This window comes from Myotis nattereri, assembly GCF_964212035.1.
Source record: "Myotis nattereri genome assembly, chromosome: 1".
Classification (NCBI taxonomy): Eukaryota; Metazoa; Chordata; class Mammalia; order Chiroptera; family Vespertilionidae; genus Myotis; species Myotis nattereri.
The window spans coordinates 3,384,883-3,402,999 of record NC_138075.1 but is presented as its reverse complement, the minus strand read 5'-3'; the positions used below and the strand labels follow the sequence as shown (position 1 = coordinate 3,402,999).

Sequence of the window (18,117 nt, the reverse complement as noted above, 5' to 3'; positions counted from 1 at the left end):
TTTCTCAGCAACATCCTGTAACGTATCAATGTGTAGAGCAGACAAAGGCCCCCACTCTGACTGAAGCCTTAGGGGGAAGTGTCCCGGCCCGGGCTGCTCCCCCTCCCTCATCCTCTGCAGGGCCCTCATGACCCTGTGGGATACAGTCTGGATGTGAGGTTTGTGGAGGGAGCAATGGGGAGCTGTGACGTCACTGAGTGATGTGCTCAACCTCTTGTTTTCAGAGGATGGAGCCAGCGTGGCTGTGGCTGTGGCTGTGGCTGCTGGGAGCAGGGATCCTGGCCTCTGCCCATGGAGACAAGAGCCCGGGGTTGCCTCAAGCCCCCAGGGGTCGGCTCCCAGAGCCAGCGCCCGCCTACCGCCAAGTCACACCCACCATCACCAGCTTTGCTTTGCGCGTGTACAAGCAGCTGGCAGCGGAAACCCCAGGAAACATCCTCTTCTCCCCGGTGAGCATCGCCAGCACCCTGGCCCTGCTCTCTCTCGGGGCCCAAGCCGACACCTCGACCCAGATCCTGCAGGGCCTGGGCTTTAACCTCACGGAGACCCCGCGGGCCAGCATCCACCGCAGCTTCCAGAGCCTCATCCACGCCCTTGACCTGCCCAGTCCCAAACTGGAGCTGAAAGTAGGCCACTCCCTGTTCCTGGACAAGCAGCTGAAGCCTCGTCAGCGCTTTCTGGACGACATCAGGGAGCTGTATGGAGCCTTGGCTTTCTCTGTTAACCTCACCGATTCTGCCACCGCCTGGAGGCAGATGAATGACTACGTGAGGAAGCAAACGTACGGGCAGGTGGTGGACGGCCTGCAGGAGTTCAGCGAGGACATGCCCATGGTTCTCCTGAACTACATCTTCTTCAAAGGTGAGTGCTAGCCTGGCAGACTGATCACTTCCTCCACCTCCAGCTCCGCCCACCACCTCGGCCCCACCCTCCACCTCCAGCCTCTCCCTCAAAGACACCATCCTAAAGTCACAAATGTTTCTTAAGGCAGTGACCCCTGCATCCTATAATAAAAGGCTAATACGCAAATCAACCGAACAGTGGAATGACCTGTCGTAATGACATGCACTGACCACCAGAGGGCAGACACTCAATGCAGGAGCTGCCCCCTGGTGATCAGTGCGCTGCCAGAAGCCAGGCTCACAGCTGGGAGCCCAGCGGCAGTGGTGGGAGAGGCTCCAGGGCAGCGCTAAGGATGTCTGATTGCTGGCTTAGAGACACTCCCGGCAGGGGCTCCTGGACTGTGAGAGGGCGCAGGCCCGGCTGAGGGACCCTGCCCTGAGTGCATGAATTTTATGTACCGGCCCTATAGTATTTCAATAATGTTCTTATACCACTACTTCTTCATTTGCAAATAGTTGGTTTCTCTTGCTATTTTTTCTATTCTATTTTTATTCTGATTCTTTTTGTTATACACTCAGTCTCACTTTTCTATTAACAATTCAATTTTAGAAAGATGTCTTTTACTTATTCATATATTTTTATTTCAGAGAGGAATGAGGAGGGAGAGAGAGAGAGAAACATCAATGATGAGAATCATCGCTCAGCTGCCTTCTGCACGTCCTCTACTAGGGATGGAGCCCACAAGCCCGGCACATGCCCTTACCGGGAATCGAACTGTGACCTCCTGGTTCATAGGTCAGCGCTCAACCACTGAGCAACACCAGCCGGGCAAATATATTATTTTATATTATTATTGATTTCAAACATACAGAAATATACGAAGAAAAATATAAAACCACCATACACTCCCCCCACCAAGAATGAAAACATTAGCATTTTACCATTTGATTCATACTTTTAAAAAAATCTGACAGATAAAGTTCAATTTCTTTTTAATGCTTCCCTCATCCCCTTTCCTTCCCTCCGTCCCTCCCGGAGGCCAGGACTGTCCTCGGGCAGGTGTGCATCCCCCTCACCCATGTGTGTGCGCCGTGAGCTCATTAAGGGTGTGTACATCAATTGCACACTAATGTGTGTAAAGATTTTACACAAATCCTCTCATCCTGTATTATTTCACACTTATGTGTTAGTGTCATTACCATGTTATAATTTATATAATTCTGACTGTTGCATTGAACATGTCACAATTTTTGTTTTTGTTTTTACTTCAGTTCTTTCCTGAATTCATACATATATCTTTATACTTTTCATGCTTTTTTGTTTTTACCTCATGTTGTTTCCTATTCCGAGGTCCCATCCATGATCTACCTTACACTCAGTCATGTCAGTTTAGGCTCCTCTTGGCGGGGACAGCTTCTCAGCCTCTCCTTGCCTTTACTGGCCATGCCGATGGGGAGGAGGACTGCCAGGTGTTTCGTAGAATACCCTCAGGGGGATTTGTTTGATGTTTTTCCCAGGAGGAAGGCTGGCTGAGAGGACTTGGGAGATTTATGGTAGGAGACGGTTCCCCACCCTGTAGCGCAGGGTTGCACGTGCGTGCGCTGTAGATGAGGAAAAAGGCAGTCACAGCTCAGTGGGAACGGCACTCTGCAGGGGGAGGGGTGGGTGCCATGGGCTCCCGCAGAGACCCTCGCCCAGCCTTGGGGAGTGGTGGGAGGCTCCCTGGGAGAGAAGGAATCTAAGCCAGACATGAAGAATGAAGCTGTAGGAGAGGCGGAGAGAAGGGGTTTCAGAAGAGACAGCAGCGTAAGTAGAAGCCCGAGCTACAGAGATACCACGTGTTCTCAGGAATGAAGCACACTGGTTGGACTGAAACAGAAGGAATTGGGGGATGCCAGGGGGATTGCGAGCGCTGCAGTGAGAAGATGAGCCGGAGCTGTACTGTGAGTCCTAGACTGTCTCTGGGACCCAGGATTCCCAAACAGCTGGAAGAGGGAAGGGGCACGGCCACATCGGTTTTGAGCAGGGGTCCTCAAACTTTTTAAACAGGGGCCAGGTTCACTGTCCCCCTGAGAGTTGGAGGGCCGGACTATAGTTTAAAGAAAAACTATGAACAAATTCCTATGCACACTGCACATGTCTTATTTTAAAGTAAAAAACAAAACGGTAACAAATACAATATTTGTATTTGCATGTGGCCCGCGGGCCGTAGGTTGAGGACCCCTGGTTTTGAGGAAGATCAGTCTGGCTACAATGTAGAAAATGGGTTGGGGGAAGTGAGGGTTGGAGAGACAAGTTAGGACGTTCTTAAAGTGGAACAAAGTGAGGAAGAGGGTGGCCTTGGATACAGTAGTGGCTGTGGAGAGAGGATCGGCGATACTTGGTCATTGGTGGGGTGTCCTCACGGATCTACGGGTTTGTGTCCTCACGATTCTATGGGTTTTGTGTTCTCATGGTTCTATGGGTTCTGTGTCCTCACGGATCTACGGGTTTTGTGTCCCAAGCCAAGTGGAAGCATCCTTTCCAGCGCTACCAGACCCCGAAGCAAGAGAGCTTCTCCGTGAACGAGAGGACCTCCCTCCACATCCCCATGATGCACCAGAAGGAAATGCACAGGTTCCTGTACGACCAGGAGCGGGCCTGCACGGTGCTGCAGATCGAGTACAGCGGCAACGCGCTGGCCCTGCTCATCCTCCCGGACCCGGGGCAGATGCAGCAGGTGGAGGCGGCTCTGCAGCCCGAGACCCTGCGGACCTGGAGCCAGCTGCTCCTGCCCAGGTAAGCGACGAGGAGCAGGACTCCGGCACCTGGTGCAGGTCCCCGAGCAGTTCTTAACTCCAAGTGCAAGGGGCCAACCCTAGGTTAGGATGACCAGCTGTGATCTTGGGCAACTTTCTTACCTTCTGGGCCTCAGATTTCCTCCCCTGTACACCGAGGCCCTGGTCACCACCACACTGGGCTGTTTGGAGGATTAGCTGCGTGAATATACATGGAGCATCGAGGAGCGACCTGGTGCGTGAGAAGTGCTCACCAGGGAAAGTGAGGGCTGAGTCATTCTCCGCCCTCCCGGGCATCTTTCTGCTCAGCCTCCCTTCCCTTGCTTCTCCCTTTGTCCAAATCATGATTTACTGTCAGAAGATGGTCAGCTGTGGCAAAAAAATCAGGTCAAGGACAATTACTAAGAATAATTATGACTCCCACAGGACACTGTGAATTTCTTAAAAGTGCATCTTTTGGTTAATGAAAACATTTCTTAAGGAAATTAAGAACCAAGAAGAGCACTGTAAAATCAGACCCCAGTTCAGTGGGACCGCAATGTGGCCCTCCTGTCTCTTGCTTGTCCGTCTGTGGCTTTCCCAGCAGTTTTAGTCTTTTCCAGTTTGGCTAGACCCCCTCAAGAGCCGCTCCTTCTGGGGTGTGTCGTCCCTTATGAGGCACCTGGGATGAAAGCTGGCCCTGAGTTCCAATGACCTCTGCTGCTAACAAACCACCCCAAAACGGAATGGCTTGGGAAACAACATCTACTCTCTCTCTCCATTCTGTGAGTGGATCAGCCTAGCTGGGCAGTTCTGATTTGGGGTCTCTCCTGCATTGGAGTCAGATGATGGCTAGGGCTGGGGCATGAAGACTCCTCCGCTCAGATGTCTGGTGCCTGGGCTTGGTGGCTGTCACAGCTAAGGGCTGGGCAGGCATCTCTCTGTCTCCATGCAGCGTCTCCATGCAGCTAGCTTGGTCTTCTGTCTCCACGTAGGGTCTCCACGAAGCTAGTCCGGCCTTCTCTCTGTGTCCATCCAGCGTCTCCACGAAGCTAGCTTGGTCTTCTGCACAGCAGCTCAGCATCATTGATATTGTTACATGGCAGCTCTGGGCTCCAAGGAGACGCGGAGTGAAAGCTCCTGCTCTCTTAAGGCCTCGGCTAAAAAGGACAGCTTCTGTCCTGTCCTGTTGGCCAGAGTATCACAGAATCCACCAGCGGCGAGGGGTGGAGTACAGACAAATCTCCTGATCCCTCTCTAGCCTACCACCAGCCTCCGCTCATCACCCCAGCCACACCGAGGTTCCAGGAAGAGTAAAGGGTGCTTTGTGTTTGGACAGAGATTCCGGCACCAAATAAAAGAGATACGGGGCAAGGACAGAGGCCAGGTCTAAGGACATTTCCTTGTTGACCGTGAATCTACACAGCTCCTGTCAGTTTCTGGTCCAACCCCATCACCTCAGCTCCCTTGGGGTGAGCTTGCCTCTTCCTCATCTCACGAGGAAGTCTCATAGGATCTTCTAGACCAGCGGTTCTCAACCTGTGGGTCACAACCCCTTTGGGGGTTGAACAACCCTTTCACGGGGGTCACCTAAGACCATCGGAAAACACATATATAATTACATATTGTTTTTGTGATGAATCACTATGCTTTAATTATGTTCAATTTGTAACAATGAAAATACATCCTGCATATCAGGTATTTACATTATGATTCATAACAGTAGCAAAATTACAGTGATGAAGTAGCAACGAAAATAATTTTATGGTTGGGGGTCACCACAACATGAGGAACTGTATTAAAGGGTGGCGGCATTAGGAAGGTTGAGAACCACTGTTCTAGACCAATAGGTTTTCCTTCAGGATGGGTCTGTTTTGACCTCTTACTTGGACCTTCAAGAAGCAAAATCAACCCAAGTGACTTTCCTAAATCTCAGATGTTTCTCAGGCCAGAGTTAAATTTTAGAGCAGCATTTTAATGGGCTTTCTGCATGAAAACTTCAGACCTGCCCCCCTCCTCCGGTCTGGTCTCCCTCCGTCCACTCAGCTGGGAGGACGGTTCGCTAGCCTGGGAAAAGCACACTTCCTGGTAACTTCCTTCTTCACGCGCATTGGGTGGACACCTGGGGTGTCCATTTCTGGAGCATATAACCTGGAAGAGATACTTCCCCACATCAGGCTCGGCAACATTTTCAACTCAAGAGCCGACTTGTTGGGGGCCCCTGGGCGGCTGAATGGAACCATCTTCCGGGTATGGAGGCGACTCTACGCAAACCCCCCTCAAGGGTGGGGCCTGCCCTGCTCTCCACCTCCGTTTCCGCCTTTTCACAGTTTAACCCCAACTTCTGACGGCCCCCACTTCACATGGGCACCTGGACCCTCACGCTGCCCCCAGGAGCTAGAGTGTAAGGGTTCCCTAACCTCAGTTCGGCTCTCCAAGCTGGATTCATTAGAGGCAGAAGTTTCTGGGCTGGTTGCTCACCAGCCCAGCTTGCAGGTACCCCAGTAACTGTCGAGTAACTGAGAATAACCCCAAAAAAAGGACAGGTTTGCTCTGTGTTCAAAGAACCTGCAAACTGAGCCCAGGAAATGCCGGTCAAGCCATGTCAGGAGCAGGAGAGTCACGCTGGCGATCGCTGCCCACGCTTGACGGTCACTGCCTCTCATCAGACCCTGAAGCTCAGACAGTGAGAGGCGAAGGGCTTGTATAGGGGCTGCCAACAGAGGGGTTAGGAAGTAGTTCAGAGGCTAGGCCGACGGGACTTGCTGAGGAGCAGACGTGGACGTAGGAGAATGTTAACAACAGTCGCCTTACGTGGGAAGTATGTGGATCCGAGCAGTTACGCTTTGTAAAAACCCTGGCCCAGTGCCGGGCGTCTAGAAAGCCCCCCTCGCTGTGCCCCTTCTCAGATCAGACGGAGAGGCCTGAAGGGCTCTGGGAAGAGGCCACAGAGCTCTACAATGTCCGAGGAGAAGGGCTGTGGGCTGGGGGCTGTGGAGTGTTCTTGCTGGGGTCCAGCCCCAGCAGGTCCAGGGGTTCCCCATACGTGAGGACGGAGTCGGCGAAGAAGGAATGACACGGAGACAGCGTTCAGTTGATCAGCAGCCTAGCCAGGATCTCTAGCCAAGTTCTGGTCTGGATCTCCAGAGAGGTTCTGCTTAGGATCTCCAGCCAGGTTCTGTGTCCATGTTCTCTTGCTAGGTTCTCCAGGTTCTCCAGCCAGGTTCAGTTGCCAGGTTCTGTAGCCGGGTTCTTCAGCCAGGTTCTGTCTAGGTTCTCTTGCCAATTTCTGTAGTCAGGTTCAGTCCAGGATCTTTTGCCATGTTCTCTCGCTAGGTTCTGTCTCTAGGTTCTGAGGCCAGTTTCTGTCCAGGATCTTTTGCCATGTTCTCTCCAGCGAAGTTCTTCTGTCTCTAGAGAATATTCTGTGTAGGTTCTGTGCCTCCTGGTTCTGTCTTCTTAGTTCTGTGTCTTGCTGTCTTGTTACATCTGTATTTATACCAGTTGATTCAATCCTATCAATCTCTATTACAAAGGTTAGGGCGTTTCTTATCTCCATTCCAGGGAGTAAAGATTATGTAGCTTAAGCATGATTGTTCGTAGTTAAAGTGATTAATTACCCGCCTGGCACTTAGTTAAGGGATTTTATTCCCTCCCTAACTTCAGGGGAAAATCCCTACTAGGGGAAACAACCTTTCTCAGAGAGGTGACCTTGGTTAAAACACATAGTGCCAAGAAGGTGAGCAAACATATTAAGAACAGTATGCCATATATGCCAGGTCCCTTGAAACAGCAAGCAGGGACCGGCTCCCAGCATGTTCTGGCACAGCAGGCAGTGTCCCAGGAAGACTGGTTCCCCTCACTCTGGGAAACACTTCTTCCTGCCAGCACACAGGCTGCCCATGGCCAGGGGGGTCTCCCTGTCTGGTTCTCTCCGCAGCGTGCTGGACTTGCACTTGCCAAAGTTTGCCATTTCTGGAGCATATAACCTGGAAGAGATACTTCCCCACATCGGGCTCAGCAACATTTTCAACTTAGGAGCCGACTTGCTAGGATCCCTTGGGCGGCTGAATGGAACCATCTTCCGGGTACGGAGGCCACCGGGCCGGGCAGGTGGGAGGGGGTCTTGTCCCTCTTGACACGAAGTGTACATTTGAAAGTCAAGTTCTCCTTTCTCCTTCCTATGCCGGTTCTTTAATGCCACAACCTGTGAGGCTCCCTTTCCCGGCAGCACCTTTTCCAGCTCTCTCTCCAGTCCTCAGAGCAAGGAGACAGAGTCCGGAATAGAGGTGACACATTCGGTGACATCCAGGTGTGGGACAACTGTGCTCTGCCTCCTACACTTCCTCCTAAGACAGAGCTGAGGCGAGCAGAGGGCCAGCACCACAGACAGCCGGTTCCACGGAGCATCTGAACCGCTGACTGAGGCTGAGCGGCCATTACAGAGATGAGGAAACTGAGGCTTAGGGAGAGGAAGTGCAGCTGGTGGTGGGAAATGATACCTGGGCCGGGGCCACATGCTCCCAGGGGCTGAGAACCTTCTGGAGGGCACTGTTGGGTTTCTGCGGCCTGGCTCAGGCTCGCTGGTCTCCCCACCACGGAGCACATGCACCTTCAGGGTGAGCCCCCAGAACATGGCAGGGGAAGAGGGGGAGAGGAGGAAAATAACACGAAGCTGGAGGTGCCGTCTTGGAAGGCGGGGCCTGGGAGACCTGGACGCTCTGCCTGCCCCTCCTGGTGCCCCACAGGGCAGACTCTGCCCTTGGAGTGTCCTGAGCTGTCCCTGCCCTCTCTTCTCCTCTAGGTGTCGCACAAGGCAGCCATGGACATGAGTGAGCGGGGAACCAAGGCTGGGGCTGCCTCCGGCCTCCTCTCCCAGCCCCGGCCTCTGAACGTGACGTGGGCCCCCCACACCCGTTTCAACAGGCCTTTCCTGGTGCTTGTCTGGGAGGTGACCACCCAGAGCTTACTCCTCCTGGGAAAGGTCGCCAACCCAGCTGCAGGCTGACGCGGGGGGAGGCAGGAGGGTCCTGTCGCCCCTGCAAACCCGCAGGCAGGCCTCAGCTACCCGCAGGCCGATGGGAGGAATGTTCATCCGTGTGCAGAGGCCCGAATAAAGTTGCCTTGGGTGTTGTGAGCACTGAGAGCAATGCTCACAAGGAAGGTGGCTCCGCGTTGCCCTTCATTCGCCCCACAATCCCCTTGAATCTAGTGTCGCCTTCACCTGTGGTCAAAAAGTTGACAAAGAGAAGAGCTCCATGCTATGTCCTGGAAGATGGCCACACCACCGTCACCAAGTGTCCCAGGAAAAGGCACAAAGGACATCAGGAGAAATCAGAGTCTCCCCCTTCACAGTGGCCACCGTCAGCTCTAAAGCAAAGCGAGGTTGTCCTGAAACGTCACTGCCCAGGCGCCAGGGCAGATCCCTTGGGAGGTGGGTGCCAGAGCAGGCGCCTGGCACCATGCTCCATGCAGAGGAGGGTGGGAGGATGGGCCAGTGCACAAATGGACCAGTGCAACATGGGAAGTCACATGTCCAAGGGCAACCCAAGGTCAAAGGAAGTGGGAGCGTTAACATGGCCAGGAGCCAATGGGTATGGGCCAAACCCGTGGTTAGTGGGATGGACTGGGGCAGTATCTGGTCGCCGTGGAGCATCCTGCAGAGGTCAGAAGTCCCTCGCCCACAAGTGTGTCCCTGAGTCTTAAAGAGGCATCTGCCTGAAACTGTGGGAGACGCAGAGGGATGGCACCTCAGCTGCATGCCCAGGGTGGACCACCTGCTGCAGGAAGATGGGCGGTTAGAAGGCAAGTGGGGCGCGGAGCCTTCTCCAGGGTGCAGAAAGAACAGACATGAGAGCTTGCTCGTTGGCTCACTTGCTAACCCGCGGGGTCTGCACTCATGGGTATAGTTTCCAAGGCCAAGTGTCAAATTCAGTTTGTGGGCCACCAGTTTTCAATCCCTACACAATGTTCAGGCCACTAAATGTTTAAATAATATCAGGATAGAGAAGTCCATCCACTTACACCAAATAGAGTAAGATTAATGAGGCAATACTGGATCATTAAGAGTCTGTGGAGGTGCCTTGATCAACTTTGTGTTTGGGGTGGGGGGAAATGTTTGTCAAAGTAATGGGATCCCTCAGATAAAGAGGGCTAAAGGGTAACTGAAGCCTGTGTCTTAGCATCCACCATTTACAAGAGAGAAGCAGAGAGGAAAAACCCACACTCACTGCCTTAAAGGCTAGTGCCGCCCCCTGCTGGTTAGAGAGGGTGGCTGATACATTCCCTCTTCTCCCTAGAGCAGCGTTTCTCAACCTTCCTGATGCCGTGACCCTTTAATACAGTTCCTCATGTGGTGGTGACCCCAACCATAAAATTATTTTCGTTGCTACTTCATCACTGTAATTTTGCTACTGTTATGAATCGTCATGTAAATATCTGATATGCACGATGTATTTTCATTGTCACAAATGGAACATAATTAAAGCATAGTGATTCATCACAAAAACAATATGTAATTATATATGTGTTTTCCGATGGTCTTAGGCGACCCCTGTGAAAGGATCATTCGACCCCCAAAGGGATCAAGAGCTACAGGTTGAGAACCGCTGCCCTGGCGGCTGGGCTGAGGAACAGCTGTGGGAGGGGAAGTTAAACCTGAATTTCAACAAGTAACCTTTTAGTGTAAATATAGCCCATGCAATATTTGGGACACACTTGTACTAAAAACTTTTGTTTATATAATTTCAAGTGAACAGGGTGCGCTGTATTTTTACTTGCCAAATCCAGTAACCCAGGTTGTTTATATGATTTCAAGTGAACAGGGTGCGCTGTATTTTTACTTGCTAAATCCAGTAACCCAGGGAGGAGTGTGTATGGTCAGCACTAGCGAGGGGCCAGAAGAAAATCCATCGAGCTAGAGGGCAGGCTGGTCTGGCATCGGGGTGGAGGGACCAGTGAGTCTGGTTAGAGAACACAGTAGGGCTGACAGAATATCCAAGGAGGCTCCCCGCCCCCCGGAGGGGCTCAGTTCGCACTGGAAAGGTGCTGTTGCAGCCTCTGGTGTCAGAAGCACTGGTTCTCCGGGGCCAGAGCTAGTCTGCAGCCCCTGGGCCATCGGGAGGCAGCTGTCCAAGGCACACAGGCCACAGCCGGACATACAGAGGGAGTGAGGGCTCTGGTGTCAGTGTCGGGAGGACCACAGCGTCAGAAGGGCCACAGGACACAAAAGTCCAAAGGGGAGGGTGGGCAGAGGGAATGGAGGCTCCAGTGTGGACAGGAGGCCTACAGCTCATGAACTGTGTGGAGGGCGCTGGGTTATGGCGGACACGGCCGGGCCAGGTGGCCGAGGGACTGCACATTTCCAGCACGTCCTGGATGTCCTCACACCCTCACTGCAATCCTCCCTTCATCCTCCCCACACAAACACCAACCACCACCAGCCTGAGCAGCAGCCAGAAGCCACAGCGGAAGCCAGCCTCCTCCTGCAATGCCCCTCTAGCATCCCCTACTGAGAAAGCTTAGCAGGCCCACCGAGCGGGGAAAATGCTCACAGGAACCAAGGCCATGGTCACAGAGCCCGCATGGAAGAGTAGACTCGGAGGAGAAGCCCTACATTGATACTGACCAGACCCAGGAGAAAAGGGGAAGTGGCTCACCCACTGAAACCGCTCAAGACAAAATTAATTACTTGAAATTTACAGAGTATGATACTGCATATATATTAGTTCTCTTTCATTTGAATATACTGCTCTATTCCTAGACTAGAGGCCTGGTGTACAAAAGGCATGCAGTGGGAGGAGGGAGAAACGAGGGGTCCCTCAGCCTGGCCTGTGCCCTCTTGCAATCTGGGAGCCCTCAGGGGTCCCAGGACCCCTTGCTCCTTATCATCCACCTGCTTGCTGCTCCTTACCACTCAGCTCACTGATCCTTAGGCTCCCGCCACCGCAACTGCATTCGCCAGCCATGAGCCCGGCTTATGGGTGAGAGGCGCTCACCCTGTGTGAGCACACTGACCACCAGGGGGCAGCTCCTGCGTTGAGCGTCTGCCCCCTGGTGGTCAGTGCACATGATAGTGACTGATCGTTCCTGGTCGTTCAACCATTAGGGTCAACTTGCATATTACCCTTTTATTATATAGGATATTAGGCCCTACATTTAGTGTCAGAAACATATAAAAACATGTTAGAATGCTATTTTGGCTCATAGAATTTCTGAAAGAGAGGTTCTGAAATAATGCTCCCATATTAGTAGTACTTTGGTTCTGCTGGTCTAAGGCTGAAACTGGGTTTTCCCATAAGGAGTTCAACTCCCACTCAGCCCTTTTTCTTTCTTTCTTTCTTTTTTTTTTCTTTCTTTCTTTTTAAAATACATTTTTATTGATTTCAGATAGGAAAGGAGGGAGAAAGAGATAGAAACAATGATGAGAGAGAATCATTGATCGGCCACCTCCTGCACACCTCCTACTGGGGATCAAACCCGCAACCCCGGGCATGTGCCCCCGACCGGAATCGAACCTGGGACCCTTAAGTCCGCAAGCCAATGCTCTATCCACTGAGCCAAAACAGCCAGGACCAGCCCTTTTTCTTTTTAATCTTCACCCCAGGATATATTTATTGATTTTAGAGAAAGAGAAAGGGAAAGAGATAGAGAAAGAGAGAATTATCAATGTGAGAGAGAAACATCGACCCATTGCCTCACACATACACCCCAACCCGGGATCAAATCCACAACCTAGGTATGTGCCCTGGCCGGGAATCGAACCCACAACCTCTTGGTGTGTGGGATGATGCTCCAACCAACTCAGCCACCCGGCCAGGACTCCCTCTCAGCCCTCGTGTGCTTCCCCTGGCCCGTGGTCCCTGGATGGCATGACCTGGCCTCTGAGCTGGGCCTGAGGCTCCTCTCGGCTCCCACTGGCCCACTCCCAGGAGTCGTCCAGAATCCCAACACGCCGGCGATGTGCGTCTTATCCTCCCCAAGTCACGACCGTTCCCATCACAGATCAGTGTCCTGCAGCCACAGCAGAGGCACCGGCCACGCGCTGCTCGCCATGACCCCCGCGGTGGCACCCCAACTGGCACAGCATCTTTCATCGGCTCTATTTTGTTTTCTGCAGGAAGAGACACTTATATAAAGCACCTGCACGTCTTGAGTGCCATGTAAGTGCTATTGATTTACTTATTAAATCTGTTTTTATTGATTTCAGAGAAGAAGGGAGAGAGAGAAACATTAGGGATGAGAGAAAATCATTGATCAACTGCCTCCTGCATGCCCCACACTGGAGATCGAGTTCGCAACCCAGGCATGTGCCCTGACGGGGAATCAAACCGTGACCTCCTGGTTCATAGGTCGATGCTCAACCGCTGAGCCACGCTGGCCGGGCTGTAGTGTTCCTTAAATACAAGTAGATCCTTGCTGCGTTGCATGAGGACATTGCCTGGAGTTTGCTGCTTCTCTGAAAAAAGGACCCCGACAGGCGCCCTCCTGTGGCGGAGCAGGTTGCATACGCACCTGTGTCCCCTTCTCTGGGGTTGAGGATATTTCCACTCCCAGCTATTTTCCATATGAAAACAAATATCAAGTAGGACGAAACTTGCAATTGAATGAAAAATGAGGTAAAATAATTCAGATGCTGCGCTGCACCCCAGAGCAGGTGCGGATTCTGCCAGGGCCGGGCATGGGGAGGGGGCCGGGGACTCGTCCCTCCGTGGACGCGGGCTCGCGCTGAGAGCCTGTTCCTGCGAGTCTTTCAGAAGGAAAGGCTGGGAGCGTGGCCAGCCCCCCACTGACGCCTGTGCAGGAGGCCACGCCAGAGGAACTGCCTGCGCATCTGTGCCTCACACCTGTGCAAGGTCAAAACGGAAAAACAGGGCTTTGGACTGGGCCTACGCAGCCTGTTTTCCTAAGAACTGTTTGCAGAGACGACAAGAAAGCAGTTACTATGACTCTGGGCTGCGAATGAAAACATTGTTTAGAATTAGCATCACTGTTACGTGATCTGCACAACAGGAACGACCTTCCACTGATGTCATCATCCCAGTCCCTCCTCACAAATGCCCATTGTCTGTCTCCGAATGGAGCACTGTGTGGCCTTCTGCCTGAGTCAATGTTCCCCCAAACAGCTACTCCTTATTTTTAAATCTCAAGTAAATGCTGCTGCCTCTCCCTCTCAAAGGCCTTTTTGTTTCTGGGTTTACAGTGTCAATAAAATCAGGGTGTCTTGGGTGCGATTTATTTAGCCCTGTGACTACCTACCAAAGCCACCCCGCCCCCAACACCAGATGAGCACCTCTGGGGTTTTAGAGCTAGAACAATCCATAGCAGCCCGTGTCACTCGCACAGGGTGGGGCAAAAGGAGGCACACAGCTCTGAGTCTGGGGAACACGGTGTGTCCTGGTACTACTGTGTGTCAGTTATCACATTCTTTTCCATCCCAACTATAAACCTACTTTTGCCCCACCCTGTACTTAGTCACTGATGCCTTCTCGCCGAAGACCTCGCCGCCTCAAAGCATCAAATTAGAGATGCCAAATCCGACCGGGGGCAGGCCCAATCCTGGTCATCCACGCTCCCAGTGAGGAGTTCAAGAGCTTTTAAACCTTTAGTCCCACCCGGAGCCCTCGCTACTCAAGGGAGTGACACCAGCACCACGCCTGTCAGCGCCACGGAGACAGTGGCCCCCTCGGCCTGGTTCACCGCTGTCCTCGTCATCCTCTCACATCCTCTCACAGCCTGGAGCCCGCAGCTGCATCACCTGCCAAGCAGAGCGCACGCCGCTGCGTCTCCTCTGGGCGCCTGGCTGGCCACTGTCTTGGGACAGTCCCTTGGCCTCGCTCCCCTCCCTGCAGCTATGTATGACCAGGGTCCAGCCCAGCCCTCCCAGTTCTTGGCACAGTTTCTGTTCTTTTCTCCAGAACTTTTCAACTTCTCCTCCCAATTCTAACACCTACTCTTGCAAACAACCTTGATAGGAAGGACCAGGCACGTAACTCGTGAGCAAGCACATTCTTAACAGAACAGACCGATATGAAAACATCTCAACGTCCTACCGAGCGCTCTGCAGGCGCCCAGCACAGGCCTCTACGCTGCAGGACAAAGCCGACACCTCCCGGCAGCACGTGTCCAGTCGCCTCGATACCAAGTCTCCCTTTTAGCCAAACCACTGACAGAGCCACCAGGCAAGGGGACCTCAGCGTCCCCTTTAGGAAATAAGGTTCTTTACTGGCTGCTCCTCTAGCTGCTTCATGGGAAAGTGGTGAATAAGCCGCCCCAGGAATGGTCAGGTCACAGTTCTCTTTAGGACAAAGGGGCACAGCAAGAACAGAGAAGGAGATTCATATACAGCACGAGACAATCTGCATGCGGCCCAGAGTGGCTGCTCTGCTCTTTCCCCTGCAGGGTGCTCTGCTTGAAGCTGGATGAAGAAGAACCCAAACAGGCCCGGGGGAGCATCCTCTTTTATCCTGGCTGGGAGCCACTAGGTGTGAAATCGCATCATGACAAAGGCACATGGCCGCAGCGATGGGTCACACTTTATAACCACTATCATCGCAAGCGACCCTCCATGCTACTCAAAACCATGCTCTCTCCCATTTCCCCATGGCTGGTTCAGCTTCCTCCGCTCCTGACACTTCCTCCACCTCCTCCCCAATCTCATCTCAGCGGGTGACTTCCTTTTGTGCCGCACTGAGAAAGTAGGAAGAATCGAAAGAAAACGTGGACGAGATTCCAGCTCCACATCCTCTCGCGGGCCTTCCCTTCTGCACGGTGGAGGACGCGGCCATGCTCCCAGCAACGCCAACACCGTCCTCATGGCCTGGGCCCTCGGCCTTCACCAGCTCCAGCTCCAGGCCAATGCCCAGCAACCTCTCCTGCCCCTGCACTACCCCTGCTCCCGCTCTACCCAAACACTCCCTCTGTGAACACGGCCTGGCAGGTGCCGGGAGGCGCCGAGAGGGATGAGCAGGTTCCAGAAGGCACACTTCCCCCATAGGTATCATTATGGAATTGTGCTACGAGACAAAGGAACCCTGTTCTCCCTGTGGGGCAGTGGGAGGAGCTAGGCGCTCCACCCAGGGCCGCACAGTGCGACACAGAAGACGACGCGGAAAGGTTGTGAGCAATTGCAACCTCCGGCCTTGCCTGGCTATCGTTTCTTCCGACACGGAGGTCCCTCGCAGGGAAGGTGAGCCAGTGAGCCGCTACCGAGAAGTGCCCAGCTCACACGCATGTGTGTGCCCGCAGTGTGCACTGTTTGTGTTACTATCCGTCTGGATGTCCAGCAATGCCACCCAACCCCAGACCGCTCCCTACCAAACCCCACGGTGCCCAGAAGTGCAGGGGGAAATATTATCAAGTTCTACTAATATCTTTATCTCCATTTTTAAATGTCACTTCTGTTTATTCAACCCGATGCTGCAGCAGGGAGGCTGCTCATGGACATACTGTGCGAATAAACGGAGAGGCGTGTTGGAGGTGCTGTCTTTTTACTGTGTTAACGGAGGTGCATTGGCCCTTAGGCTGATGGAAGCCTCGGTCACAAGTCAGTGTGAGTCGTGGCGGCCCGACTCAGGAGGATTGCTCCAGCCTCTCTCATCGACCAGCACGAGTAACTGCGAAGGCGAAGGCCCCGAGCCAGGGCCTTGCTGGGTGCTGCTTCTGCTTCTAGAAGATGTTCTTCAGATGCAAAAGTATTGGATTTCCCTACATCTCTGAATAAGTCTTTGGGTTTCCTTGCTAATGAGGCAAACAGCCAGGGGCTGAAATCCAGCCAGGGGCTCCCATCCCCCAGGAGCCCACCCTCTCCCATCAGGGGGTCTGTACGTGGTGCAAACTGCTTGGTCAAAGCCAAACATGAGCACGATGCACAAGATGATCGAGATGATCGTACTGGGCTGTGCAGACAGAGGAGGAACGCTGCTCTCCCCGGGCACACCTGGGCAGGTCCCTGACACTCCCTGAGTTTCACTGCTCACCTGCGGCGAGACAATGACAGGCGGGGGAATACTGCCCAGGGCTGCTCTGAGGCTGCCGGACACAGCCACGGAGCCTGTGCCCAGCACATGGCAGGGAGGGAAGCTGCCCTCCATTTGTCCGGAAAGTCCCGGGTGCTGGGCCGTGTGCTGGCATCTCCTTTGGCCTCCAGCCTCCACGGTGTGGCTGGGCTCCCCGAGACTGAATGGCCCTCCTACTGAACAGCTGACCGGGTGGAAGCCAGTGCTGGCGGACTCCCAGGGCTAGTCACGGGGTGGAGGGAAGCGCAGACATGAAGAGAAACTCCAGAGAAGCCGCCTTTTTGAAAGACCCAACAAGGTGTCAGGTGTGTGCCAGCATCCTGCTTGGTTCCCGAGCTACGGAACCCAACAGGTGCTTTCTGCCCGGCCGGCGTGGCTCAGGGGCTGAGCTCAACCTAGGAACCAGGAGGTCACGGTTCAATTTCCTGTCAGGGCACATGCCCAGGTTGCAGGCTCGATCCCCAGCGTGGGGCGTGCAGGAGGCAGCCGATCCATGATTCTCTCTTCTCATTGATGTTTCCATCTCTCTCTCCCTCTCCCTTTCTCTCTGAAATCAATAAAAATATTTTATAAAAAGGATGTGCATTCTGGTTGTGAGAACATTTACACAGAGAATACACAGAAGAAAGTGACAGGCACTCCAGCCTGTAGGGGTGCATCCCCGATAGTCACTGCCTGTCTCCTCCCAGAGCCTCCTGTCCTATGCGCTGTTTCTAGGTGTGCAAGCTCTTGCCCTAGGCCAGTGATGGCGAACCTGTGACACGCGTGTCAGAGGTGACACAAAAACTCATTTTTTTGGTTGATTTTTCTTTGTTAAATGGCATTTAAATATATAAAATAAATATAAAAAAAATAAATCTTTGTTTTACTATGGTTGCAAATATCAAAACATTTCTATATGTGACACGGCACCAGAGTTAAGTTAGGGTTTTTCAAAATGCTGACACGCCAAGCTCAGAAGGTTCGCCAGCACTGCACTAGACAGTGTATTGTGGACCGGTGTGTTCTTTGTTTCTTTACGTGTAGGTTAAACCAAACACCAAGAGAGAAGAGGGAGAGAGGGAATCAGCATTTACTGAGCGTCCGCTGAATCTCTGGCCCTCTACCCACATCCTTTATTTTGCCCTAAACTGCCCTAAGACTTTAGCACTCTGCTCTCCACTTGCAGATAAGCCAGGAGAGGTTAAGTAACATGTCCACTGTGGACGGAGGCTGCTCTGATCGGCCCCAAATCCATGTTCTTGCCAAAGTCCACCCTGTCCCAGGCGGCATCTGGATCCTCATTTTTCCAGAGCTTTTCATACAAGAAAGGGCGTCTCAGAGTCCCCTGTGGGGGTGACAGCATGTCTATGAGTGTGTGTGCATGTCTGCATGTATGTGTGCATGCATGTGTGCGTGTGTGTGTATGTGTGTGTACGTAAAGCCTTTGCCTTCAAGCCCCTGAATGGCCCCACCCCGCCTGGCGAGCACTTCTCCTTTAACCCCCTCCTACCTGCGTCCTG

At 53.0% G+C, this 18,117-nt stretch overlaps 1 protein-coding gene across 1 annotated transcript; it reads left to right on the top strand.

Moving 5' to 3' along the window:
- Window positions 1-227: 227 nt before the first annotated feature.
- SERPINA11 (serpin family A member 11) lies at window positions 228-8,705 on the top strand (the record flags this gene model as incomplete). Its single annotated transcript, XM_081114332.1, has 4 exons — window positions 228-861; window positions 3,348-3,621; window positions 7,540-7,687; window positions 8,404-8,705. 4 exons carry the CDS (start codon window positions 228-230, stop codon window positions 8,605-8,607), a joined length of 1,260 nt encoding a protein of 419 aa, XP_080970458.1. The 3' UTR covers window positions 8,608-8,705.
- Between the last annotated feature and the right edge of the window lie 9,412 nt (window positions 8,706-18,117).